The 23783-nt window shown below is 42.9% G+C and overlaps 1 protein-coding gene and 1 non-coding gene across 5 annotated transcripts in view; both read left to right on the top strand.

The window, feature by feature from the left end:
- The window catches only part of RGS17 (regulator of G protein signaling 17), a 145604-nt gene that overhangs the window by 96438 nt on the left and 25383 nt on the right, over nucleotides 1-23783 (top strand). For 2 of the 4 annotated variants that reach the window (XM_029058518.2, XM_029058522.2), the window contains exons 2-3: nucleotides 9864-10007; nucleotides 22823-22912. In XM_029058518.2, coding sequence (XP_028914351.1) covers nucleotides 9889-10007; nucleotides 22823-22912 — 209 coding nt within the window. In that variant the 5' untranslated portion in view covers nucleotides 9864-9888. Of the gene's footprint in view, nucleotides 1-9423; nucleotides 9497-9863; nucleotides 10008-22822; nucleotides 22913-23783 lie in introns of those variants that run through there. The other 2 variants (XM_029058516.1, XM_029058520.1) reach the window with 2 other exon arrangements.
- Nucleotides 13557-13628, top strand: TRNAG-UCC. Its single transcript has one exon. It is a non-coding gene; the product is annotated as a tRNA-Gly (tRNA).

The raw sequence follows: 23783 nt of genomic DNA, 5'->3' as shown, positions 1-23783 counted from the left end.
AAGAGGTGGGGAGACAGACATTAATATAAATAAATTACAGATAGGTACATAAGTGCTGTGGGGCTGGGACTGGGGATGAATAAAGAGAGCAAGTCAGGGAGATGCACAAGAGAGTGGGAGAAGAGGAAAGAGGGGCTTAGGGAAGGTCTCTTGGAGGAGATGTGCCCTCGATAAGGCTTTGAAGGTGGGGAGAGCCACTGTGAGATTTGAGGAGTAAGGGCGATATAGGATGCGGGGGTGCAGGGGGTGTCAGCGGTGAGATAGACAAGATTAAGACAGTGAGAAGGTTAGCATTAGGGGAGCAAAGTGTGTGGACTGGATTGTACTAGGAGAGTAGCCAGGGGAGGTAGGAGGGGGTAAGGTGATTGAGTGCTTTAAAATCAATGGTGAGAAGTTTCTGTTTAATTCAGGCATGGATGGGCAACCACTGGAATTTCTTGAGGAGTGGGGAAACATGTCCAGGGCGTTTTTGTAGCCAAATGATCTGGGCAGCAGAGTGAAGTATGGTCTGAAGTAGGGAAAGACATGAGACTGGGAGGTCAACATGGAGGCTGATGCAGTAATTCAGGCAGGATAGGGTGAGTGATTGTATTAAGGTACTAGCAGTTTGGATGAAGAGGAAAGGGTAGATTTTAGCTATGTTGTGAAGGTGAGACCTACATCTAATGCAAGCTGATGGAAATAGTCATTCAGTTTCCTTGTCATAGTGCGCTCATGAGATCTGACTCATTAAATTCCCCTATTACAGCTCCCCTATTACAGAAACATCCGACTGTGGCCATGCAGACAAGGTATTTTTTTTCCTGAGAGTTGGCTTCTTTGTGTGTGCCTTCTAATTCATTCATTCAATCATATTTATTGAACACTTACTGTGTGCAGAGCACTGTAACTGGCCACTCATCCTGTCTTCGATAGCCACAACCCCTTGCAGTGATCTTGCTGGGGCCAGCTTGCTGAGACGGCAGTGAGGTGGTGATAGCGCTGGAATTGGCAACATTGTCTGCCAGAAGGAGGTGCACAAGTCAGGGAGAGCTCAAAGATTAGTCTGAAATAATGTGACTCGAGATAGGAATCTACATGGCATGGTTCCCTCCAGTGCTCTGTATTTATATAGTGTTTACTGAGTGCAGAACACTGTTCTAAGTGCTTGGGAGAGTACAACACAGCAGAGTTGGTAGACATGTTCCCTGCCTGCAATGAGCTTATAGTCTAGAGGGTTTCTAACAGTATTTTTTTTTCCTTCAGGGATTCAGGAGATCCCAGATTTTTCTCCTAAAAAAGCTTTCAGAGAGTAATCTTGCCCAAAGTAGATTTGGCCATTCCTCCATTTTTTTTTTTAAATCCTATCTGTTTTTCCACAACTTGCCTTTCATTTCTGGTTTGTGCTTCTAAAACTTAGGATCTGAGCAAGGTGTAATGCAGATAGCTATGTGGGCTTTGTCCTTAGAATCCCCTAACAAGCCCGGATCTCCAAGTGGCAATACCACAGAGAGAGTTCTCTCATGAGATATAGAACCACCTCAGGGCTCCAGAATGGGGATGAGGATGCACTGTTTCTTTCCCCTTCCTCCTCTGCGCTCTGGCTTTAGAAGTCTCTGCTGCCACCGAGATGGCTCACTGTCACACATGGGAGGTGTCATGGAGGCCCGGAACAGGAATGACTGTTCATAGAAGCTGTCATTCCAGCATGGGTTGGGGAAGCAGCATGGCGTAGTGGATAGCGTACAGGGCTGGGTCAAGGGTTCTAATCTCGACTCTGCCACTTATCTGCTGGGTGATCTTGGGGAAGTCACTTCACTTCTCTGGGCCTCAATTACCTCATCTATAAAATGGGAACTGAGACTTTGAGTCCCATATGGGACAGGGACTGTGTCAATCCAATTTGCTTGTATCCACCTCACCGCTTAGAACAGTACCGGTAACACAGTAAGCTCTTAACAAATGCCACAGTTGATACTGTTATCATCGGGAAGGCTTCCAACTCCTCTATGTAAGGCTAGAAAGAGAATCCTCCTTGGGTTTTCAGTCACTTGTTCTTCCTTCAACTGAAGTTTTTTTAAGTCACGAGGTGCATAAATGTGCCAAGAACACTAAGGCATGAGGAAGAGGCCTTGTTGTTGCCATGTTAGTTCTTCTTGGGAACAGTATCTAAGGACTCACTCCCTTCCTCAATTTTGACCCTCAGTAGCTCCATCGGGTAATACCTCACCTTTGCGGTCGCATTTCTGGGTCAGAGAAGCAGCATGGTCTAGTGGACTGAGCTCAAGCCTGGGAGTCAGAAGAAACTGGGCTCTAATTCCAATTCTGCCACCTGTCTGCTGTGTGACCTAGGGCAAGTCACTTAACTTCTCTGTGGCTCAGTGACCTCATCTGTAAAATGGGGATGAAGACTGTGAGCCCCAAGTGGTACAAGAACTGTGTCCAACCTGGTAATCTTATATCTACCCCACTGCTTAGTACCGTGCCTGGCACATACTGAGTACCTAACAAATGCCATGAAAAAATCAGAGAGAAAAACATATTAATAGTATTTTTTGTTCCACAAGGGAGGGACTCTATGTGAATTTGAAATCTTTTTAACTTTCAACTTGAAGTGTAGCTAGTTTTACTGATAGGTAGCTAGTCTCTAGGCTGTGAGCTCGTTGTGGGTAGGGAATGTGTCTGTTGCTGTATTTAGTACAACACTTAGTACAGTGCTTTGCACAGTAAACGCTCAATAAATATGATTGAATGAATTAGCTTGTGGGTAAAGCAGTAGGCTTAAAGATCTGCTTTGCAGGGTATGTCCCTTCCTGATCCATCTGCTTGGTATTGTGCTCTCCACATTATTCACGGTCTCTGGATTGTTCAACCATCTTGAAAACACTCCAGAAAGTCTTCCCTGATAAATTTCCAAAACTGTCACATCGACCCAACTGCCACTTCGATATTTTATACCCATTCTTGGTACTTAAGTGTGTGTCTGTATAGTCAATTATTACATCCTATTGAATGAATACATCCTGACAATTGTTCAGCTACCTATTATATCCCTGTTTTTCTCTTGCTCCCATAGTAACTGACTGTCTCCTCCACTGTGAAGCAGCAGGGACTAGTGGAAAGAGCCCAGGCCTAGGAATCAGAGGAGCTGGGGTATAATTCCAAATCTGGACAAGTCACTTAACTTTTCTGCACCTCTGTTTCCTCGGCTGCAAAGTGGGGATTCAATACCTGTCCTCCCTCCTACTTTAGCTGTGAGCCTATCAGGGATGGGAATTGTTCCCAACCTGATTAACTTATATCTACCCCAGTGCTTAGAATAGTGCTCAACACATAATAAGCATTTAATAAATACCATAATTATTCATTATTATTAGATTGTAAGCTTCTTGAAGGCAGAGAATGTGAGCTTTATTGTATTCTCCCAAAGTCTTAGGAGAATAAGAATCTATCCCACATGGGGCTCAAAGTCTCGTTCCCATTTTACAGATGAGGTAATTGAGGCTCAGAGAAGTGAAATGACTTCCCCAAGGTCACCCACAAGTGGCAGAATCAGGATTAGAATCCTTGACATTCTGACTCCCACTTAATTGGCCTTCAGTAATATCTATTACCTTGATAGTCCTAGGTCCTGGGTTCTAAACCTGTCCCCGCTACCTTTCTGCTGGGTCACCTTAGGCAAGTCACTTTACTTCTCTGTTCCTCAGTTCCCTCATTTTACTTCTCTGTGCCTCAGTTCCTTCATCTGTAAAATGGGGAATAATACTGTGAGCGCTTGTGTGGGACAGAGACTGTCCAACCTGATTTGCTTGGATCCACCCCCAGCGCTTAGTGCAGTACCTGGCATATAGTAAGTGCTTAACAAATACCATTAGCATTATTATTATTATTATTGATAGGACAGCAGGAAAGTATTTTGGTGACCCCAGTGTGGTGAGTTTGCCTCCTCTATTGGTCTTTTCAGCCACACGAGCACCCATAGGTGAATTTCATATCTTTTTTTTAATGGTATTTGCTAAACGTTGACTATGTGCTAAGCACCTGCATAGATGCAAGTTAATCAGGTTGGAAAAAGTCCATGTCCCACATGGGTCTCACAGTTTTCATCCCCATTTTACAGATGAGGTAAGTGAGGCCTAGGTAAGTGAAGTGACTTGCCCAAGGTCACATAATGATTAGCCCAAGGATTGAGACCGTAAACCCCCTGTAGGACAGGGACTATAACAAACTCGATTTGCTAGTATCCACCCCGGCGCTTAGTACAGTGCCCAGTACATGGTAAGTGCTTAACAAATACCGTCATTATTATTAAGTAGTGGATCCATAATCAGAACCCAGGTGCCCTGACTCCCAGATCACTGTTCTTGAGTTTATACAGAGTGGTGAACTGTGTTCTAGCGTATAGTGGTGTCAGGAAGGAATAGCAATATTCTCATTGCCCAGGGAGAAAAGACTGGGAATGTATGCCAAGGAGAGTTGGGGGAGACTCCATGAGGCCCAGCTTCTGGATACTTAGGCACCCAGCCTGAAAGGGAGAATCCCCAAGGAAGAGGCAGCAGGAAGGGGCCAAGTAAGTAGCATGGCCTAGTGGATAGAGCACTGGCCTGGGAGTCAGAGGGCCTGGGTTCCAATCCTGGATCTGCCACTTGTTTGCTGTGTGACCTTGGGCAAGTCAGTTAATCACTCGGGGCCTCAGTGACCTCTTCTATAAAATGAGGATTAAGACCTGTGCCCCATGTGGGACAAAGATTATGTCCAACTGGATTAGCCTATATCTACCCCAGTGCTTAGTATAGCACCTAGCACATAGTAAGTGCTTAACAAATAACATGTGTATTATTAGTATTATTGTTATAGAGAACTGTCCCCCTGGGGAAGTACTTAGCTCTCATGAGCTGTGAAGTTGGTGTGATAGGAGTGAGATAGAGCCATGAAGGTGTAGGTTAATAGGAAAGTGAGATTAGATTACAGGAGAATCTGCAGATCAAAAATCATTCTAATCCTGTAGTTCCTTTCAGGTGTGAGATGCAGGCAGGATCTCCCCCCTGGTGTTTAACCTCCATGTCTCTCTGGGCCTGGCTGGGTTTTTTTGAGTTTTGGTAACACATTCTCCCAAGACACCTCTTCTGAAGAAGTCACCCATCCCTAACTGCCACAGGCCAGGCTTCTCAGTCTGCTGTTCTTGTTTTCCAACCATCCACAGGAGTAGTAATAGTGTTCATTAAGTGCTTAGTGTGGGCAGAGCACTGCACTAAGCACTGGGAGAAAATACACAGGTGGCAATTAGCAGCAGAGATGCAGCTATTGGGTCACCTCAGCTGTGAACTCACAAGGGGTCCCAGAGAAGCAGCATGGTGTAGTGGATAGAACATGGGCCTGGGAGTCAGGAGGTCCTGGGTTCTAATTATGGCTCCGTCACATGTCTGCCGGGTGATATTGGGCAAGATACTTCACTTCTCACCTGCCTCATCTCTCACACTCCCTCCCCCTGCAAATCTTCGCTACTGCCCCACAGAGACCTCCGCTCTCTCGATCCCATCCGTCTTTCCAATAGCATCTCTCCTCACCTTGCCACCCTGTCCTCTCTTCCCACTCTCGATGATCAGGTCTCCGCTCTCAACTCCACCCTCTCTACTCATCTCGACTCTCTCGCCCCCCTTTCCCTCCGCCGCTCTCGCTCCACTAACCCACAGCCCTGGATCACCTCCTCCGTCTGCCTCCTACGCTCCTATGCTCAAGCTGCTGAGCGCTGCTGGCGAAAGTCCAAGCACCAAGCCGACCTCACACACTTCAAATTTATCCTTTCCTGCCTTAACTCTGCCCTCTCCTCCGCCAGGCAAAGCTTCTTCTCCTCCCTCATCGACACCCATGCCCATCACCCCCGCCGATTGTTCCGGACCTTTAACTCTCTCCTTAGGCCCCCTGTTCCTCCCCCTCCCCCATCTCTCACCCCCAATGATCTGGCCACCTATTTCCTCACGAAAATCAACACGATCAGGTCTGAGCTCCCCAAAGTCATCCCTCCGCCTCTCCCCTCCCCCCCACCAACCCTCTCCCCTACTTTCCCATCCTTCCCTGCAGTATCCTCAGAGGAGATCTCCTCCCTCCTCGCAAGTGCCACCCCCTCCACCTGCGCCTCGGACCCCATTCCCTCTCACCTTCTTAAAACCATCGCCCCTGCCCTCCTACCTTCCTTAACTTCTATTTTTAACCACTCAATCTCCAAGGGCTCCTTCCCCTCTGCCTTCAAACATGCCCACGTCTCCCCCATCCTAAAAAAACCCGCTCTTGACCCCACTTCCCCCTCCAGTTATCGCCCTATCTCCCTACTACCCTTCCTTTCCAAAATCCTAGAACGAATCGTCTACAATCGATGCTTAGAATTCCTTAACTCCCATTCTCTCCTAGACCCCCTCCGATCTGGCTTCCGTCCCCTCCACTCTACCGAGACTGCTCTCTCTAAGGTCACCCATGACCTCCTTCTTGCCAAATCCAATGGCTCCTACTCCATTCTGATCCTCCTTGACCTCTCTGCTGCTTTTGACACTGTCGACCATCCCCTCCTCCTCCATACCTTATCTCACCTTGGCTTCACGGACTCTGTCCTCTCCTGGTTCTCCTCTTACCTCTCTGGCCGGTCATTCTCGGTCTCCTTTACTGGAGCCTCTTCCCCCTCCCATCCTTTAACTGTTGGAGTTCCTCAAGGGTCAGTTCTTGGCCCTCTTCTGTTCTCCATTTACACTCACTCCCTCGGTGAACTCATTCGCTCTCACGGCTTTGACTACCATCTCTACGCTGATGACGTGCAGATCTACATCTCCACCCCTGTCCTCTCCCCCTCCCTTCAGGCTCGCATCTCCTCCTGCCTCCAGGACGTCTCCACCTGGATGTCGGCCCGCCACCTAAAACTCAACATGAGCAAGACTGAGCTCCTCATCTTCCCTCCCAAACCCGGTCCTCTCCCAGACTTCTCTATCACCGTTGATGGCACGACCATCCTTCCCGTCTCTCAGGCCCGCAATCTCGGTGTCATCCTTGACTCGTCTCTCTCGTTCACCCCACACATCCTATCCGTTACCAAGACCTGCCGGTTTCACCTCTACAATATCGCCAAGATCCGCCCTTTCCTCTCCACCCAAACGGCTACCTTACTGCTACAGGCTCTCGTTATATCCCGGCTAGACTACTGTGTCAGCCTTCTCTCTGACCTCCCTTCCTCCTCTCTCGCCCCGCTCCAGTCTATTCTTTACTCCACTGCCCGGCTCATCTTCCTGCAGAAACGATCTGGGCATGTCACTCCCCTTCTTAAACAACTCCAGTGGTTGCCTATCAACCTCCGCTCCAAACAAAAACTCCTCACTCTAGGCTTCAAGGCTCTCCATCACCTTGTCCCTTCCTACCTCTCCTCCCTTCTCTCTTTCTACCACCCACCCCGCACGCTCCGCTCCTCCGCCGTCCACCTCCTCACCATCCCTTGGTCTCGCCTATCCCGCCGTCGACCCCTGGGTCACGTCCTCCCGCGGTCCTGAAACGCCCTCCCTCCTCACCTCCGCCAAACTGATTCTCTTTCCCTCTTCAAAACCCTACTTAAAACTCACCTCCTCCAAGAGGCGTTCCCAGACTGAGCTCCTCTTCTCCCTCTACTCCCTCTGCCATCCCCCCTTTACCTCTCCGCAGGTAAACCCTCTTTTTCCCCTTTTCCCTCTGCTCCTCCACCTCTCCCTTCCCATCCCCACAGCACTGTACTCGTCCGCTCAACTGTATATATTTTCTTTACCCTATTTATTTTGTTAATGAATTGTACATCGCCTTGATTCTATTTAGTTGCCATTGTTTTTACGAGATGTTCTTCCCCTTGACTCTATTCATTGCCATTGTTCTTGTCTGTCCGTCTCCCCCGATTAGACTGTAAGCCCATCAAACGGCAGGGACTGTATCTGTTGCTGACTTGTTCATCCCAAGCGCTTAGTACAGTGCTCTGCACATAGTAAGCGCTCAATAAATACTATTGAATGAATGAATGAATGAACTTCTCTGGGCCTCAGTTACCTCATCTGTAAAATGGGGATTGAGACTGCAAACCCTTGTGGGACAGGGACTGTATCCAAGCAGATTTGCTTGTATCCCCCCCAGAGCTTAGTACAATGCCTGGCACACAGTAAGTGCTTAACAGATATCACAGTTATTCTTATTGTTATCTACCCAATAGCCACCTTCTGTCACCCAGGCAGGATTTAGACTGAAAAAAATTTCCAGGACCTTTGAGCCCTGTGCTTTCATGCTGTCAACCAACTCTGTTGTACTGGACTCTCCCAAGTGCTTAGTGCAGTGTTCTACACAGAGAAAGTGTTCAATAAATATCATTGACTGATTGATTTGCCCTTCTCCTCCAACCCTTCACCTCCCTTATCCATCTCACCACAGACCATTTGCCCACATGCTGCCTCTGGCCATACCTAACAGGCCACCAATCTCCCATCCTCCAAAATCTTAAATCATATCTCCAAGAATCCTTCCTCAGCTAAGCCCTTATTCCCCCTCCCTTCTGCCTCACCCTGGCACTTGGAATGGTACCCTTTAAATACTTGATATTCACCCCACCTCAGCCTACTTGCATTTATTACATACCCATAATTTATTTTAATGTCTGTCTCCACATCTAGACTGTAAGCTCCTTATGGGCAGAGAATAGGTTTGCCAGTTCTGTTGGATCATTCTCTCCCGAGCGTTTAGTGAAGGACCCTGCCTAAATAAATGTCATCAATTCATTTGGGGTGGGGGCTTCAGTGGTTGTAATTGAAGCATTGGTCAGTTTTATATTGGGAGAAGCAGCGTGACTCAGTGGAAAGAGCACGGGCTTTGGAGTCAGGGCTCATGAGTTCGAATCCCAGCTCTGCCACTTGTCGGCTGTGTGACTGTGGGCAAGTCACTTAACTTCTCCGTGCCTCAGTTCCCTCATCTGTAAAATGGGGATTAAGACTGTGAGCCCCACGTGGGACAACCTGATTCCCCTATGTCTACCCCAGCGCTTAGAACAGTGCTCGGCACATAGTAAGCGCTTAACAAATACCAACATTATTATTATTATTCCTCACCCCATTGCTGGTTGCCTGATGAAATAACACCAGATTAACAGGCTTTCTCTGCTTCACCTGAGGTTTTGCAGAGAACCTAGTCATTATCTGGAAACTGCTAAATTCTACAGAAAACTTTCTGGCATGAGTGCATGTCAAAGCTTTACTGTAGTTGAACAGGCAGGCATTATATCTACCAATTCTCTTGTTTCATACTCTTCCGAGCACTTGGCGCAGTGCTCTAAACACATCAACTGCTCAGTAAATACCACTGATTCCTGCCTGCTGTGCTAATCAGCAAAGTGGAAATCAAATGGTATACACACCAAAGATATTTTCACGAACGGTGTACAACACCCTAGCATTCATTTCTTTCTTCCAGCAATGTTGTACCAGATTTGATATTAATCCAGTGGACTGAAGATTTTTCAACCCTGTAAACAGTAAGTGAACATTAGTAACGAGGCTTTCTCCCATCAGAGACCTAAATTAAGCAAAGAAGTCAAATGAGTGCCGGCACCATTAAAATCTTTCATAAAGGGGAGTGGATTTTATTCTTAGATTTTTTTTTGTATCTGACTTATATAACCTAACTGGTTTTTGTTAATTGAGCACCATGATTTCTAGAAGACTATTTTAGGCCGTGGATGTTTCTGGGATGCACCTGATTTTTAAGCTTCTTGGAAATAAGTAAATGGATCATTTTTATTTTATTCCTACCTCCACCTTCATGGTTTCCAAACTTATTCAGTCAGCACAGATAGTTCTTCTCTGTAGTAATTCCATCCATTTCTCCTTTCTGTTCCTTAGCCACTTGGGGACTGAAGCAGCTGAAATGAGAAAGAGGCAGCAGTCACAAAATGAAGGAACATCTGCTATGTCTCAAGCCCCGGGAAACCAAAGGCCCAACAACACATGCTGCTTTTGTTGGTGCTGTTGTTGCAGCTGCTCATGGTATGTCACGTTTTCTGTTTGATACCATATCTAAGCCAGGTAAATATCGAGAGAATGCAGATGCCGGTTTCTTGGCTCAGAGGAACATCGCAGGAACTCATCCAATGAAAAGCATTTATTTACTGCATTTATCTTTCCTCACAAAAGGATTAATTTAGTTTAACCCCAATTATACACTAGAGATGTAGCCTTTCCTTATCTCTGGTTGTAATTGTCAAAAGTATTAAATTAAATCTGGGGGAGAAAGAAAGGTGTACTTTTAAAACGTCTCTTAAAACAGAGATGCTTCTGAATGAAAAAGAACAGAAAGTGCAACGTTCACAGTTGTATTTTTAGTAATAATTTAGATCCTATGGAGTACTGTGGATATTCTAGGAGTTATTTGGTGGAAACTAGTAACTTTGAAACTCTAATTCTCTCAGACTACTGCAGTGAAAAAACTTAGTGCTTCAGTTCCCTCAACTGAATTTAGTGGATTGAAAGACTTTATATCTTTTCCCCAAGCACCCAACATACTTCTTGGACTTGGTTTATTGAGAGGGAGAAGTTGGCTCAAGGTATTTAATGTAATAATGTTGGTATTTGTTAAGCGCTTACTGTGTGCAGAGCACTGTTCTAAGCGCTGGGGTAGATCCAGGGCAATCAGATTGTCCCACATGAGGCTCACAGTCTTAATACCCATTTTATAGATGAGTTAACTGAGGCACAGAGAAGTTAAGTGACTTGCCCACAGTCACACAGCTGCCAAGTGGCAGAGCCGGGATTCAAACCTATGACCTCTGACTCCCAAGCCTGGGCTCTTTCCACTGAGCCATGCTGCTTCTCTGTAAGGTATTTAATGTATTCTTCTTAAACTTAATCACTTTCAAGTGATGACTACTTTGCCCCTTTGGAAGAAAGCATTTAATAACAAGCAACAAATAATAATTTCTTCCTATTAGCCCCAAAGTCTGAATCCATTAAAAAAAAAAATGAAGCCAACTGCAGATAAGTTCCAATTTTTGGTTGTAAAAATCCTATTACTATAAAGGGAATGGGCCAAAAATTGTTGTTTATGTTTTCCCTGATCCAGTGAGACCATCTTAGTCTTCAGCCCACTTGATTGTACTTCAAAATCGTTTTCAAAGAAACTGCCATTTTTCTGAGGTTCCTGTATGGTTTGAAGGTCTAGGCTCTTTCTAGGCTCTTTCCAATCGGCCTTGGGTTAAATATCTCCTTTTTTGAATCGGACCTATAGGTGGGACCCTTTGGTTCAGTCATCAGATCATCTCATTCATCTGCCAAACCTTGCCACTGAACTGTTTCAGGACAAAGCAGACCTAAAAAATGCACATGAAAATTGCAATGATGTAATAATAATAATTGCGATGGTCAGGCACTGTACTAAGCTCTGAGAAAGTTACAAGCAAATCGGTTTGGATACAATCCGTGTCCCACAGTCTTAATCACCATTTTACAGATGAGATAACTGAGGCACAGAGAAGTGGTTACACAGCAGACAGGCGGCAGAACTGGGATTAGAACCCAGGTCCCTCTGACTTCGAGGTCCATGCCCTTTCCACTAGGCCAAGCTACTTTTCATAAAATAAACATAAAATATTCCTTTGGATGGAGTATACAAATGTTAAAGCCTATTCATGGTTGTAATGCATACACTTAAGACCTTCTGTATGTATGTATTCCACTGAGCCACGAGAAGCAGCGTGGCTCAGTGGAAAGAGCCTGGGCTTGGGAGTCACAGGTCGTGGGTTTGAATCCCGGCTCTGCCACTTGTCAGCTGTGTGACCTTGGGCAAGTCACTTCACTTCCCTGTGCCTCAGTTCCCTCATCTGTAAAATGGGGATGAAGACTGTGAGCCTCACGTGGGACAACCTGATTACCCTGTATCTCCCCCAGCACTTAGAACAGTGCTCTGCACATAGTAAGCGCTTAACAAATACCAACATTATTATTATTATTATTATTTTGGTACCTTTAAAATTAGGTATTTTATGAAGCAAACAAAAATATGGAGTATATTTTTTTCCCTACTCAAAGAACAAAACAATCATCTTATTGAAAAATCAGGTTTTTAATCAGATTTTTAAAAACAGCATTGGTTTTGGGTTTCCAAGTGGGAAAAACAGTTTCACAATAAGGCTTGCAGGTTTTTTGCCTTTTTTTTTTCCTTTCAAAAAAAAAAATGTTTCAAAACACTTTCAAGGCTAGGTCAAGGGACAAAGATAGAAAAAGAACTCTGAAAATGCATTTTGGGAGCACAAAACTTTAGACTTGGAATGAGAAATAGTTGTCATTTCCCTCTGTTTATTTTAATTCCTTTTAAGGAACTAGTCTGATAGAAAAATGATTAAATAAAGATGCAAAATCTTATATCAGCCCTACAAATCAGGTTTGTTTTGGGTTTTTGGTTTGTTTTTTTTTTTTACAAAAAGCAGAGTCCTTCCCCTAGCCTCAGTTTTCAGTCAATGCAATATACTTTGTCCCACCCAAATTTACCTTTTTTAGCCCAGTTTATGTAAAATAAAAGGGCAAATGAGAATCATATTTTTGAATGTACATTTTAGATGTGCTGCCTATCTTCATTTCAACCTATCCTGATTTAATAATCATTATTATTATTATGGTACTTAAGTACCACTCATTATGTGCCAAGCAATGTTCTAAATGCTGGGGTAGATAAAAATCAATCACATTGGACATAGTACCTGTCCCACATTGGGCTCACACTCTTAATCCCCATTTTTTTTCTTTAACAGATGAGATAACTGGCACAGAGAAGTTAAATGACTTTCCTAAGGTCACACAGTAGACATGTGGAGGAGCCAGAATTAGAACTCAGGTTCTTCTGATCCCCATATGCCCTCTGCATGTGGCCTGAGCCAATTTATTTAGCTGCTTTACTTGTCTATTACACATTCTGGACCATTTTTTAATTTTTCACTTCAGAGTGAATGTCAGCCCTCTCCTGTTTGCAGGGTTGATTGATTAAAACTTTTTAACAGGCAAGCAGACTTCAAAATGTTTTTCCTTTTCAAAATATAAGACTATTAACCCAAATGGTCATACTGACCTCATATGCATGCATAATCTCTAGTACCAGTAGGGATTGCCTACAAAATTTGGTCACCCAATCTAATTCATAAATCTTACTCAGAATGTGTCATGGGCAGTGTTCAACGAACTAATTAGAGTAACTTGGTGAAACCTAAAATTGTCTTCCTTCAGATTGAATAGCGGAGTTCCTAGTCATAGGACAGAGTCGTCAAAGTCAATTTTGATGCTTTGCTGTTTTCCATTTGTAACAAGCGGTCTTCAATCCAAGACCTTACAGAAAGGCTGCCCTATTTTATCTTCAGCTGCTATTATAGGTATGGAGCAATGGGGATCATAAATGGTGTAATCAATCAATAGTATTTTTCTAATACTAATCTCCCTTCCTCCTGTCACTTACTGTGTGCAGAACACTGTATTAAGTCCTTGGGATAATACAATGTAACAAAATAACAGATATATTCCCTGCCCATTAGAACATGAAAGGATAGTACCGCAGCGTTGGTGGTATAGTGGTTAGCATAGCTGCCTTCCAAGCAGTTGACCCGGGTTCGTTTCCCGGCCAACGCAGGGACTCAACGTTTGAGAAGCAGCATGGCTCGGTGGAAAGAGCATGGGCTTTGGAGTCAGAGGTCATGAGTTCGAATCCCAGCTCTTCCACTTCTCAGCTGTGTGACTGTGGGCAAGTCACTTAACTTCTCTGAGCCTCAGTTCCCTCAACTGTAAATGGGGATTAAGACTGTGAGCCCCACGTGGGACAACCTGATTCCCCTATGTCTACCCCAGCACTTAGAACAGTGCTCTGCACACAGTAAGCGCTTAACAAATACCAACATTATTATTATTAGTATCTGAAAATGAAGAAAAACATGGTGAAAAGTTGTGCCTGAACAAGCCATGAATAAGCTTCTCTCTGGAAGGAAACCCTTCACACCTGAAGTGAATCATTTTTTCTGAAACTCTGCGTATTAACTCTCCTCATCCAAGATATTCATTGGTACCCTGCAGAGCTAGAACAGTTGAATCACCTCCCCTGGAAGATCATTTTCCTCCTAGAAAGTAATTCACTCTAAATAAATGATAGAGTGGATGAGTGCCTAGGGCAGCTGTCTGTTTTGAAAGGCATTTTCCTGAGGAAAGTTCCAGTTTTGGGCAGATGGTGAATGGAGAAAAATTTAGGCCCTAAACAAACATTAGTGGGGTTGTGTCATGAGATTGTGCCATGTTTTGGGGCCCTCTAACACAAATCCAGCTCTACGTTCACCCTGAGAAAACCAATAACAGCACAGTCCATCAAACTGAAAGACTTGTTGGACTTTGCCATCCTACCATCCATTTCCCCCATTGGAATGTACAACTCGGCAACAGATAGAGACAATACCTGCCCAATGACAAACTCACAGTCTAAACGGGGGAGACAGACAGCAAAGCAAAACAGAACAAAACAAAAGATATCATCAAGATAAATAGGATCAAGGAGATATACACCTCATTAACAAATAGGGTAATAATATATTCAAATGAACACAGTGCTGAGGGGAAGGGGCAAGATCAGAGGTTGGGGGAGAGGGGTGGGGAGGGGGAGCAGAGGGAAATGGGGTAATGGGGGAAATGGGGGAGCAGAGGGAATTGATCACTGAGAAGTCCTCTTGGAGGAGGTGAGCTCTCAGTAGGGCTTTGAAGAGGGAAAGAGAGTTAATTTGATGGATGTGAGGAGGGAGGGCATTCCAGGACAGTGGTAGGACATGGGCCAAGGGTGGATGGCGGGATAGGCATGAATGGGGGACAGTGAGGAGGTGAGCGGCAGAGGAGTGGAGTGTACGGGGTGGGCAGTAGAAAGAGAGAAGGGAGGTGAGGTAGGAGGGGGCAAGGTGATGGAAAGCTTTGAAGCCAACAGAGAGGAATTTTTATTTCGGACAAAGGTTGATAGGCAACCACTGGAGGTTTTCGAGGAAGGGAGTGACATGCCCAGAGCACTTCTGTAGGAAGATGATCCCGGCAGCAGAATGAAGAATAGACTGGAGTGGGGAGAGACAAGAGGAAGGGAGATCTGAGGGAAGGCTGACACAATAATCCAGCCAGAATATTATGAGAACTTGTACCAGCATGATGACCGTTTGGATGGAGAGGAAAGGGCGGATCTTGGCGATATTGTGAAGGTGAGACCAGCAGGTGTTGGTGACAGATTGGATGTTTGGGGTAAATGAGAGAGCGGAATCAAGGACTACACCGAGGTTGCGGGCCTGTGAGACGGGAAGGATGGTTAGTGCCTTCCACAGTGACGGGAGAAGTCAGGGAGAGGACAGGGTTTGGGAGGGAAGATAAGGAGCTCAGTTCTAGACATGCTGAGTTTTAGGTGGCGGGCAGACATCCAGGTGGAGACGTCCTGGAGGCAGGAGGAGATACGAGCCTGGAAGAAGGAGGAGAGAACAGGGGAGGAGATGTACATTTGGGTGTCATCTGCATAGAGATGATAGTTGAAGCCGTGGGAGCAAGTGAGTTCACCAAGGGAGTGAGTATAAATTACAAATTCCCTGTTAAAATAAGAATATCAGCAGTGCCATTTGTGGACCATGAGCCAATGATCCATTCAGCCCCAGATTCTTCTGACTGTGCGATCAGAGGCTTTGGCTTCAATCCTAAAGGTTAAGGATGGTTCATCTGCAATCCTTAAACCCTTGTCTACATCCTTTAGCTGCCCCATTTTAAACTGCTTGTTCATAAACTTATCCACACCTCTCCAGAACCATTGATAATTTTGATCTACACAATTTACTATGGGAACTCAGTCTGACATTCCCATTATTACTTTTCCTCCCTCCTTATTTCTTCCCATCCTTTGCCTGAACTGAGCTTGAATATCTCCGGTGGATGTGAGCATTTGGCTGAAAGCTTAACGATTCAAAGCATTCTATAAAATTATAAGGTAATAGTCTGGGTCTCATTCCTAATTAATCTAGGAAGTTTTTCAAGATGGGAAGAAAAAGATAAAACTGATTATATGAATAAAGACTCCTTCCCCAGTTTTTTTTTTTGTCTCTTTCCATCCTCCTGCCACCACCCCTAGGAACTGCAGGCTGTTGTGTTTTTTGATGCAGGAAAATGGAATTGAAGAGAGAAAGCTAAATTAGATATTTTATAATTCTATGCATATTGGGTGGAGTGTAGAAGATTACAGTATTTTACCATAAATTTATTTTTCTTTCTGATCACCTAGTGCCTTGTTAAAGTGGTAGCTTCAACATTAGAAAACATTTTGTACCTTCTATTATAACTTTTAATTCTAAGTAGGGCTATTTTTAAGTGGTGGCAGGGTAGTTAGGAGAAGGAGGGAAAATGGGAACTCAGCCCAAAGAAAGTAACTTAGTGCTCTTGAAAAGAGACCAGGAGGATAAGCCTTTGCCTCCCAAGCAAAACAAATCAGTCAATTGTATTTAATGAGCACTTACTGTGTGCAGAGTATTGTACTAAACATTTGGGAGAGAACAATATAACAGAGTTGGATGACACATTCCCTGCCCACAGTGAGTGAAGAGGGGAGACAGACATTAATATGAGTAAATAAATTATGGATGTGTACATGAGTATTGTAAGGCTGAGGGAGGGGTGAATAAGGGGAGCAAATCCAAGTGCAAGGGTGATGCAGAAGGGAATGGGAGAAGAGGAAATGAAGGCTTAGGGATGTAACATGCATCTCGATATCATTTCTTTTTTAGTACAGTCACCTACTATCCTTGCCCACATTTTTGGCCCACAGTTCCCTACCCCTTCATATCCAATAGACCACCACTCTCCCCAGCTTCAAATCCCTTTTAGAACCATATCTTCTCTGAAGTGAATTCCCTGACTAGCATCTCATTTCCCAACGCTATTTGCCCTCCCTTCTGCATTGTCTATGCATTTAGTTCTGTATTCCTTAAGTATTTTGATACTCAGCCCACCCTATGAGCACTTATGTGCAAATGCTTATTATCTGCCACTTCACCCATAGTTTATTTTAATATCTGTCTCCCTTACTCAATTATAAGCTCCTTGAGAGCAGGGATAGGTGTATTCTAACTCTGGACATAGCTCTCAATCAATACCATTGATTAATTAAAGGTCTTTCCGAAGTGGAAAGGTAAAAGTCTTTTGCTCAAATGCAAATATCACTGTAAAACCCTCCCATTACTTTTTTTGTTGTTGTACAACTTTTTACTAATACTTATGTGCCCATCTCTGTTCTCATTAACCTTTAATACTGTACATTTAATGTTTGAAGAGGGGAAGAGAGTTAGTTTGATGGATGTGAGGAGGGAGGGCATTCCAGGACAGCGGTAGGACATGGGCCAAGGGTCATCTACTGTAAAAGTTGACCTTTAGTTTCATCTAGACCTGGTTTAAAATCACTTTAGACTATTATAAATAGATATAACTGCAGTGCCAAACAAAAAAAATTCATCTAAAAACATGCAAAAATTAGGAAGGAGAGATTAAAGCTCTGATTTCCCATTTTCAAGGAGTTCATGCGATAACTTGTTTTGGGGCCACTGTTGAGGTCCAGTTATAAGCCTTGTGACCTGGGAGCCATTTAAATAAAGCAAGATACTTGAGCTACATCTTGGCTAGATATTGAAGAAAATAACCCTAATAGAAACTTCCACTTTAAAAACTGAGACTGTCCAGTCACCCTTCTCAAGGCAGGACAGTTATTGCCTTATTGTATCCAGACTATACTAACTTTATGCTGAGAGGGAGAAAGTTGTTTCATAAATTTAAAACCTGAAGACTGAGGTAGAGCACTTTTTGTATTTTCAGCTCACTGGCATATGCCTTAAAGATAGAGGACATTTTGTAAATACTCAGGGATTTATTCTCATTTGGAGTTCAGTGAATTTTTGAAAATAGAAAGTGAATGTCAAAATGTGAGTTTTGGGGGCTACCTACCCAGTTGGGAATAGATTGAGTCCCTCCGTTGTTAGAATCTTCTAAGTTCTGTAGTACACTTGTTTATCTACCTGTACCCTTTTCCTATCTGGTTTAATGTACCATTTAAAATTAGGAGGTATGTTTTGAAGTTTCAAATTAAAATGAACATATTCAAGAGGGAAGCAATGAAGAATGTCATCCAGTTGAACTCTTCTTTAAAGAATGTATAAAAAAAATGCAGACGTTGAGCATTGAAAAGGCATAGTGAGATTCTTAAATGATTGAGTGTATTTTTTGGAGAGATTTTCAGAAGCATTTCTCCAATCCTAAAATGTTATTTTGGGAAAATAACAACCTACACAGTTGACTCTGCCCAATTAGTTTACTTCATGCTTGATCTTTCCCAAGAATAAAGTTTTCATTGTGAAGCAAGTTCTACTTTGATCATTGAACAATTGAAGTAATAGCTGGACATGTTTTTGCTTTATGAAATAATTAAATTGCTTCCAAATAAAAATAATTTGCAGCATGTCTAAATTCAGAGTACAGCTGAAGAAAAAAGTGACAATATAATTAACATTTGTAATTGCCTCCATTTTTCACAAATTGACAATGATGTAGATGCCTGAGATTAGAATGTATGATTGAGCTTGCATTTTGTCTTAATTTTTTTCTTTTTAGATTTAGAATGGTACAGAAAAACTTACCTAGAAAACTTTAAAAAAAAGATTATGTCATACTACTAAAACCCATCTTCCTGGCCTTTTCCATTTTGATTTGAGGGAAAAATAGTCAAGATAGGTTAACACAGCCATCTGGTGGGCAATGTTCATAGCCTCTTTCTCACTTCTGTTATAGAGTTCAATCTTGTGAAACTAAAGCTTAGCCCACATAAAGGAGCATATTTGAAAAAGTATAAATGTATAAAAGTGATTTCTTTCTCTGATAAATCTATAATTACACAGTTTTATCAACTTAAAAAAGTTTACTCTGGCCAAAGGCTTAACACAGTTGTGCATGAGAATAGCAGTAGAGAAGTGACTTAGAGATTCTCTAGTCCAGAGGTTTCCATGGCAGGCACATTGCTCTAACCTTGGAGCCTCTTCTGAGGTGCTACCAACTCTGATTTCATTGTGGTTAATCTTGCAGGTTTCCAAACTCAGGAGCAACAAAGTTGATTGTATCCCAAACCAGAGATCTCAACAACACCCAAGTGGCTGGTTTGGAAGCAGAAAATTATGCCTCACCACCTTTATTAATAATGATATTTAAGTGCTTACGCTGTGACAAACACTATGGTAGTTATAATACAGCCAAGTCAGGCACAGCCCCCATCCCATATGAGGTGCACAATTTCACAATCTAAGGACAAGGGAGAACTGATATGTATTCCCTATTTTACAAAAGAGAAAATTGAGGCACAGAAAAATCAAATGCCTTGTCCAAGGTCACTTAGCAAGCAAGTGGCATTGCCATTATGTTCCTAAAGACTTGTCTAAAGAAATGTTGAGTGGTCATATGATGCAGAATCCACTTTTTTATGGTATGTGGTAAGCCCTCACTGTGTCCCCAACACTGTTCCAAGTGCTAGAGTCAATGCAGGTTTATTAGATTGGACACAGTCCCTGTCCCTCATGGGCCTTACAGTCTGAATAGGAGGAAGAACAGAACTGAGGTACAGAGAAGTTAAGTTAGTTGCCCAGGGTCACACAACAAGCAATTAGCAGAGCTGGGATTAGAACCCAGGTTCTTTGACTCTCTGGCCCATGGTCTTTCCAGTAGGCTATGCTGCTTCATTGGCTTTCCAAACTAAAAAGATCATAAATAAAGTCATTCATTCAATTGTATTTATTGAGTGCTTACTGTGTACAGAGCACTGTTCTAAGTGCTTGGAAAGTACAATTCAGAAACAATGAGAGACAATCCCTGCCCACAACAGGCTCACAATCTAGAAGGGATCCTACTATAAACAGAACCCCACCTCAGAATAGAATTGTGTCTTAACTATGATGCTCATGTATTGTGTGGGACTGGGACTATGTCTGCTATATCATTTGTCTATCCCTAGCACTTAGCACAGTGGTTAGCACATAAGTGCCTAATAAATGTCATCACTGTTTACAGGTATACCCAGTTAGCATGCTTAATTTGCTTGAAAATAGCATTAAATGAGAACTAGACAAAATGGTTTCCCATAAGTGCATTAATCCATTTAAGATTCAAGATAATAAAACTATTAAATGATGCATCTTGATCAAATAATAATGTAAATATGTACCAGTAATAGATTTTGAACTATATTTTAACTGGTTATATGTGAAAACAGTCATCTTCATTTCCCATTCAGGAGAGAAGTTCCCTGTGCTATACATAATACAGAGCTGTCATGATCTATATTAAATATGTTTGCCATTATCTAATGCAAATTAGGTCTGAATCGCTCTATTCTAGTACTTTAAAAGGTTGAGAAGGAGGGAAAGGGAGTCAGTATAATCTAATAAACCATGGGCCTGGGAGTCAGGAAACATGGGTTCTAGATTTAGCTCTACCTCTAACCTATTGTGTGATCTTGGGCAAGTCACTTAACCTCTCTGTGCCTCAGTTCCTTCATCGAAAAGGGGGAATAAAATGCCTGGTCTCCCTACAGTCTTAGGTGGGGACCCCTATGTAGGACAGGGGCTGTCAGATGTGATTATCCTGTGTCTTTTTCTCCATACACGATAGAAAACAACTCTCCCCACCTTCAAAGTCTTATTAAAATCACAGCTCCTCCAAGAGGCCTTCCCTAACAAAGCCCTCATTTCCCCTAATCTTTTTCCCATCTGTGTCACCTCTGCACTTGGTTATGTCCCCTTTAAGCACTTGATATTCACTCCCACACACACACTTCTTCATCCATAATTTATTTTAATTTCTGTCCCCACTACCCTCCCCCGGACTCTAAGATCCTCAGAAGCAGGGAACATGTTGACCGACTCTCTTAGAGTGTACTCTCCCAAGTGCTTAGTATAGGGAACTGCACACAAGAGCACACAAGTGCTGAGTAAATACCATTGATTGACTGGGTGAAGATATGGGACATGAATGCCAGGATTTATAAGCTTATTGGGATTCAGCCATGTGGAAAAGAACCAGGTAAATCTCAGTACTGAATAAAGGCCTGAATGCCTGGGCACTTGTGCTCATCCAGATGCTGATCCTGATAAAGAGCATGGTGTTTGTGTCAGGGGAGGGAGTGCGAGGGGGGGGGGCAGGTTGTGTGTGTGTGTGTTTCAGCTGCCTGTCATTTTGGTCACCCTATTGTTGAAGGCTTCAGCTCGCAGAAACATGGGACTTTGTCGGATTTAATTTTTTTTCATGGTATTTAATTTTCATATGCTTACCATATGACAAGCACTGTTCTAAGCATTGGGTTAGATACAAGATATTCAGGTTGGACACAGTCCATGTCCCACATGGGGCTTATAGACTTAATCCCATTTTACCAATGAGGTAACTGAGGCCCAGAGAAGTGAAGTGACTTTCCCAAGGTCACACAGCAGATAAGTGGCAGAGCAGAGATTAGAAACCAGGTCCTTCTGACTCCCAGGCCTGTGCTCTATCCTCTAGGCTGTGCTGCTTCTCTAAGCAGAGATGACAAATGAGGCTTACTGAATCCATCTATTAAGACTCTTTGGGATTGCTTCTTCAGGAGACAGGACAAATCCGGTCTGAACAGGACTTAGCTACAGTTCATCGTATATTAGTAGAGCAAAGCTTTCTGGGGATTTGCCCTTTGTATTTTGAAACTTCTCTCAAAGAATAACTAAGGATTCTAGTGATAAATGGACAACATCATGATTGTTTTCTATTTAATTTCACATTTCCCACTTCCTAAAAATGATTTCACAGACCTTTTTCATGCTTCAATTGTTCAAAAAACACACTTTAAGTCAAGGCTTTGTTTGCCAATTTTGTAAGGGAAATATTGAGAAATCATTGAAGGACCACTTACAAAGGGACTTGGTTTGAAATTTTATTTTGGTGAGTCTGGCCTAGTAATGCATTCACAAACAGTGTACAGAGAACACATTGACTTGCCAGACTTTAGCACAAATGTGTGCCTGTATTTCACCATCTGCAGAGCTGGAAATGCAAGCACAACCCAACATTTCATAATGATCACACCAATATGGTGGCATTTGGGGTGTTGGTAAATATTATAAAAACAGATAGCCTTGTCAGAATTCATAATTTTAAAATATGTGAATTATTCCAATAGCTTCCAGATTATTTGCTTCTACAAAGAGGATACAATAAGGCCCTAGATATCTTGATGTGCACTAATAGTAGTTTCACCTAATGGAATTAATTTCTTCCTCTATTAACAGAAGTAACAATGAAAATAATCACATCCTGAATTTTTTTAGTTCTATCCATCTGAAAAGTTCAGACACTTTCCATATGTTTATCTCCATGAGAAAGAGCAGAATCCACTACATGTTGAATTCACCTCCGGATTTTATAAAACAAGATAACGAAAGTCCTATTTAAAGGAAGAAGCTAATGACATATTAGATACAAAAAGAAAAAGTGCCTGCTAGTGGTGGGAGTTTCTTAAATTCAGATTACAGATGCAAGAGGATACATAACTGTTACAACTTTGCCATTTTTATATTAATTATTGGTTTCAACTGGCAGTTTACAAACATGTAACTTTGCATTCAACGGGGTTTTGTTTCTGACCTATGTTTGTACTTTATCTCATTTTCCTTTTTAACTGTTAGATATTTTTGCAGTTATATTGCTGATGCTAAATTCAATGTTTAAATAATTGACTTGCTCTAGACAAAATAAAGTGTTGTACTACATTACAGCCTCACTGTTAGGAATGAAGATAGAGGGGACACTGCAGGAAGATTCGCACATACAACCAAAATGGAGAGTATCCAGGTCATAGAGGAATGGTAAGTTTGGATCCTTCGTTCACACCTTTTTGTTCTCATGGCTCCCACTCCCTGAGGGTTCAAAATATTTTGTAAAACAAATGCATTCAACTCTAACACCTCTGTGCATACCTAGATGGAACCCGATTATGCACAGTACTTTGCCCTCAGTAAATAATGTGGATTGACTGTCATTTATGCCACATGTTGCCAGTGCAAAATCCTTGATGGTTAGGAAGTGAGAGGAAATTGGGACAGAATCATAGGTAGAGGGGATGGATTTAGAGAGTAGTAGTAATAATAAAAATAATTATGGTATTTGTTAAGTACTTGCTATGTGACAGGGACAGAACTAAGGGCTGAAGTGGATACAAGACAATCGGGTTCGACACAGACCCTGTCCCACCTGGGGCTCACAGTTTCAATCCCCATTTTACAGATGAGATAACTGAGTCCCAGAGAAGTGAAGTGACTCACCCAACGTCACACATCAGACAAGTGGTGGAGCCTGAATTAGAAGCCCTGACTTTCTGACTCTCAGGCCTGTGTGCTATCCACTGTACCTTTCTAGAAGTAGATGTTATATTAATGTCTGCCTCCCCCTATAGACTGTAAGCTATTTTGGAAAGGGAATGTGTCTACGAACTCTGCTATGCTCTCCCAAGTGCTTAGTTCAGTGTTCTGCACACAGTCAGCCCTCAATAAATACTATCGCTTGATTGATTGAGAAACAGGTGTCTAGCAGGGGAAGAACAAGGAAGTGGCAGTGGAGGGAAGGAAGGATGAGAAGGCTTTGAGAACATTATGTCTGATAACTCCTCCTTTATGAACAAGTTGGCAAGGATATCAGGGTTAGGGAGGAAGGTGGTATCACAGATGCTCAGGAAAGTGA

This window comes from Ornithorhynchus anatinus, chromosome 2 (genome assembly GCF_004115215.2).
Source record: "Ornithorhynchus anatinus isolate Pmale09 chromosome 2, mOrnAna1.pri.v4, whole genome shotgun sequence".
NCBI classification, from domain to species: domain Eukaryota; kingdom Metazoa; phylum Chordata; class Mammalia; order Monotremata; family Ornithorhynchidae; genus Ornithorhynchus; species Ornithorhynchus anatinus.
The sequence above is the reverse complement of the archived record's forward strand: the minus strand, read 5'-3'. Positions and strand labels throughout refer to the sequence as shown.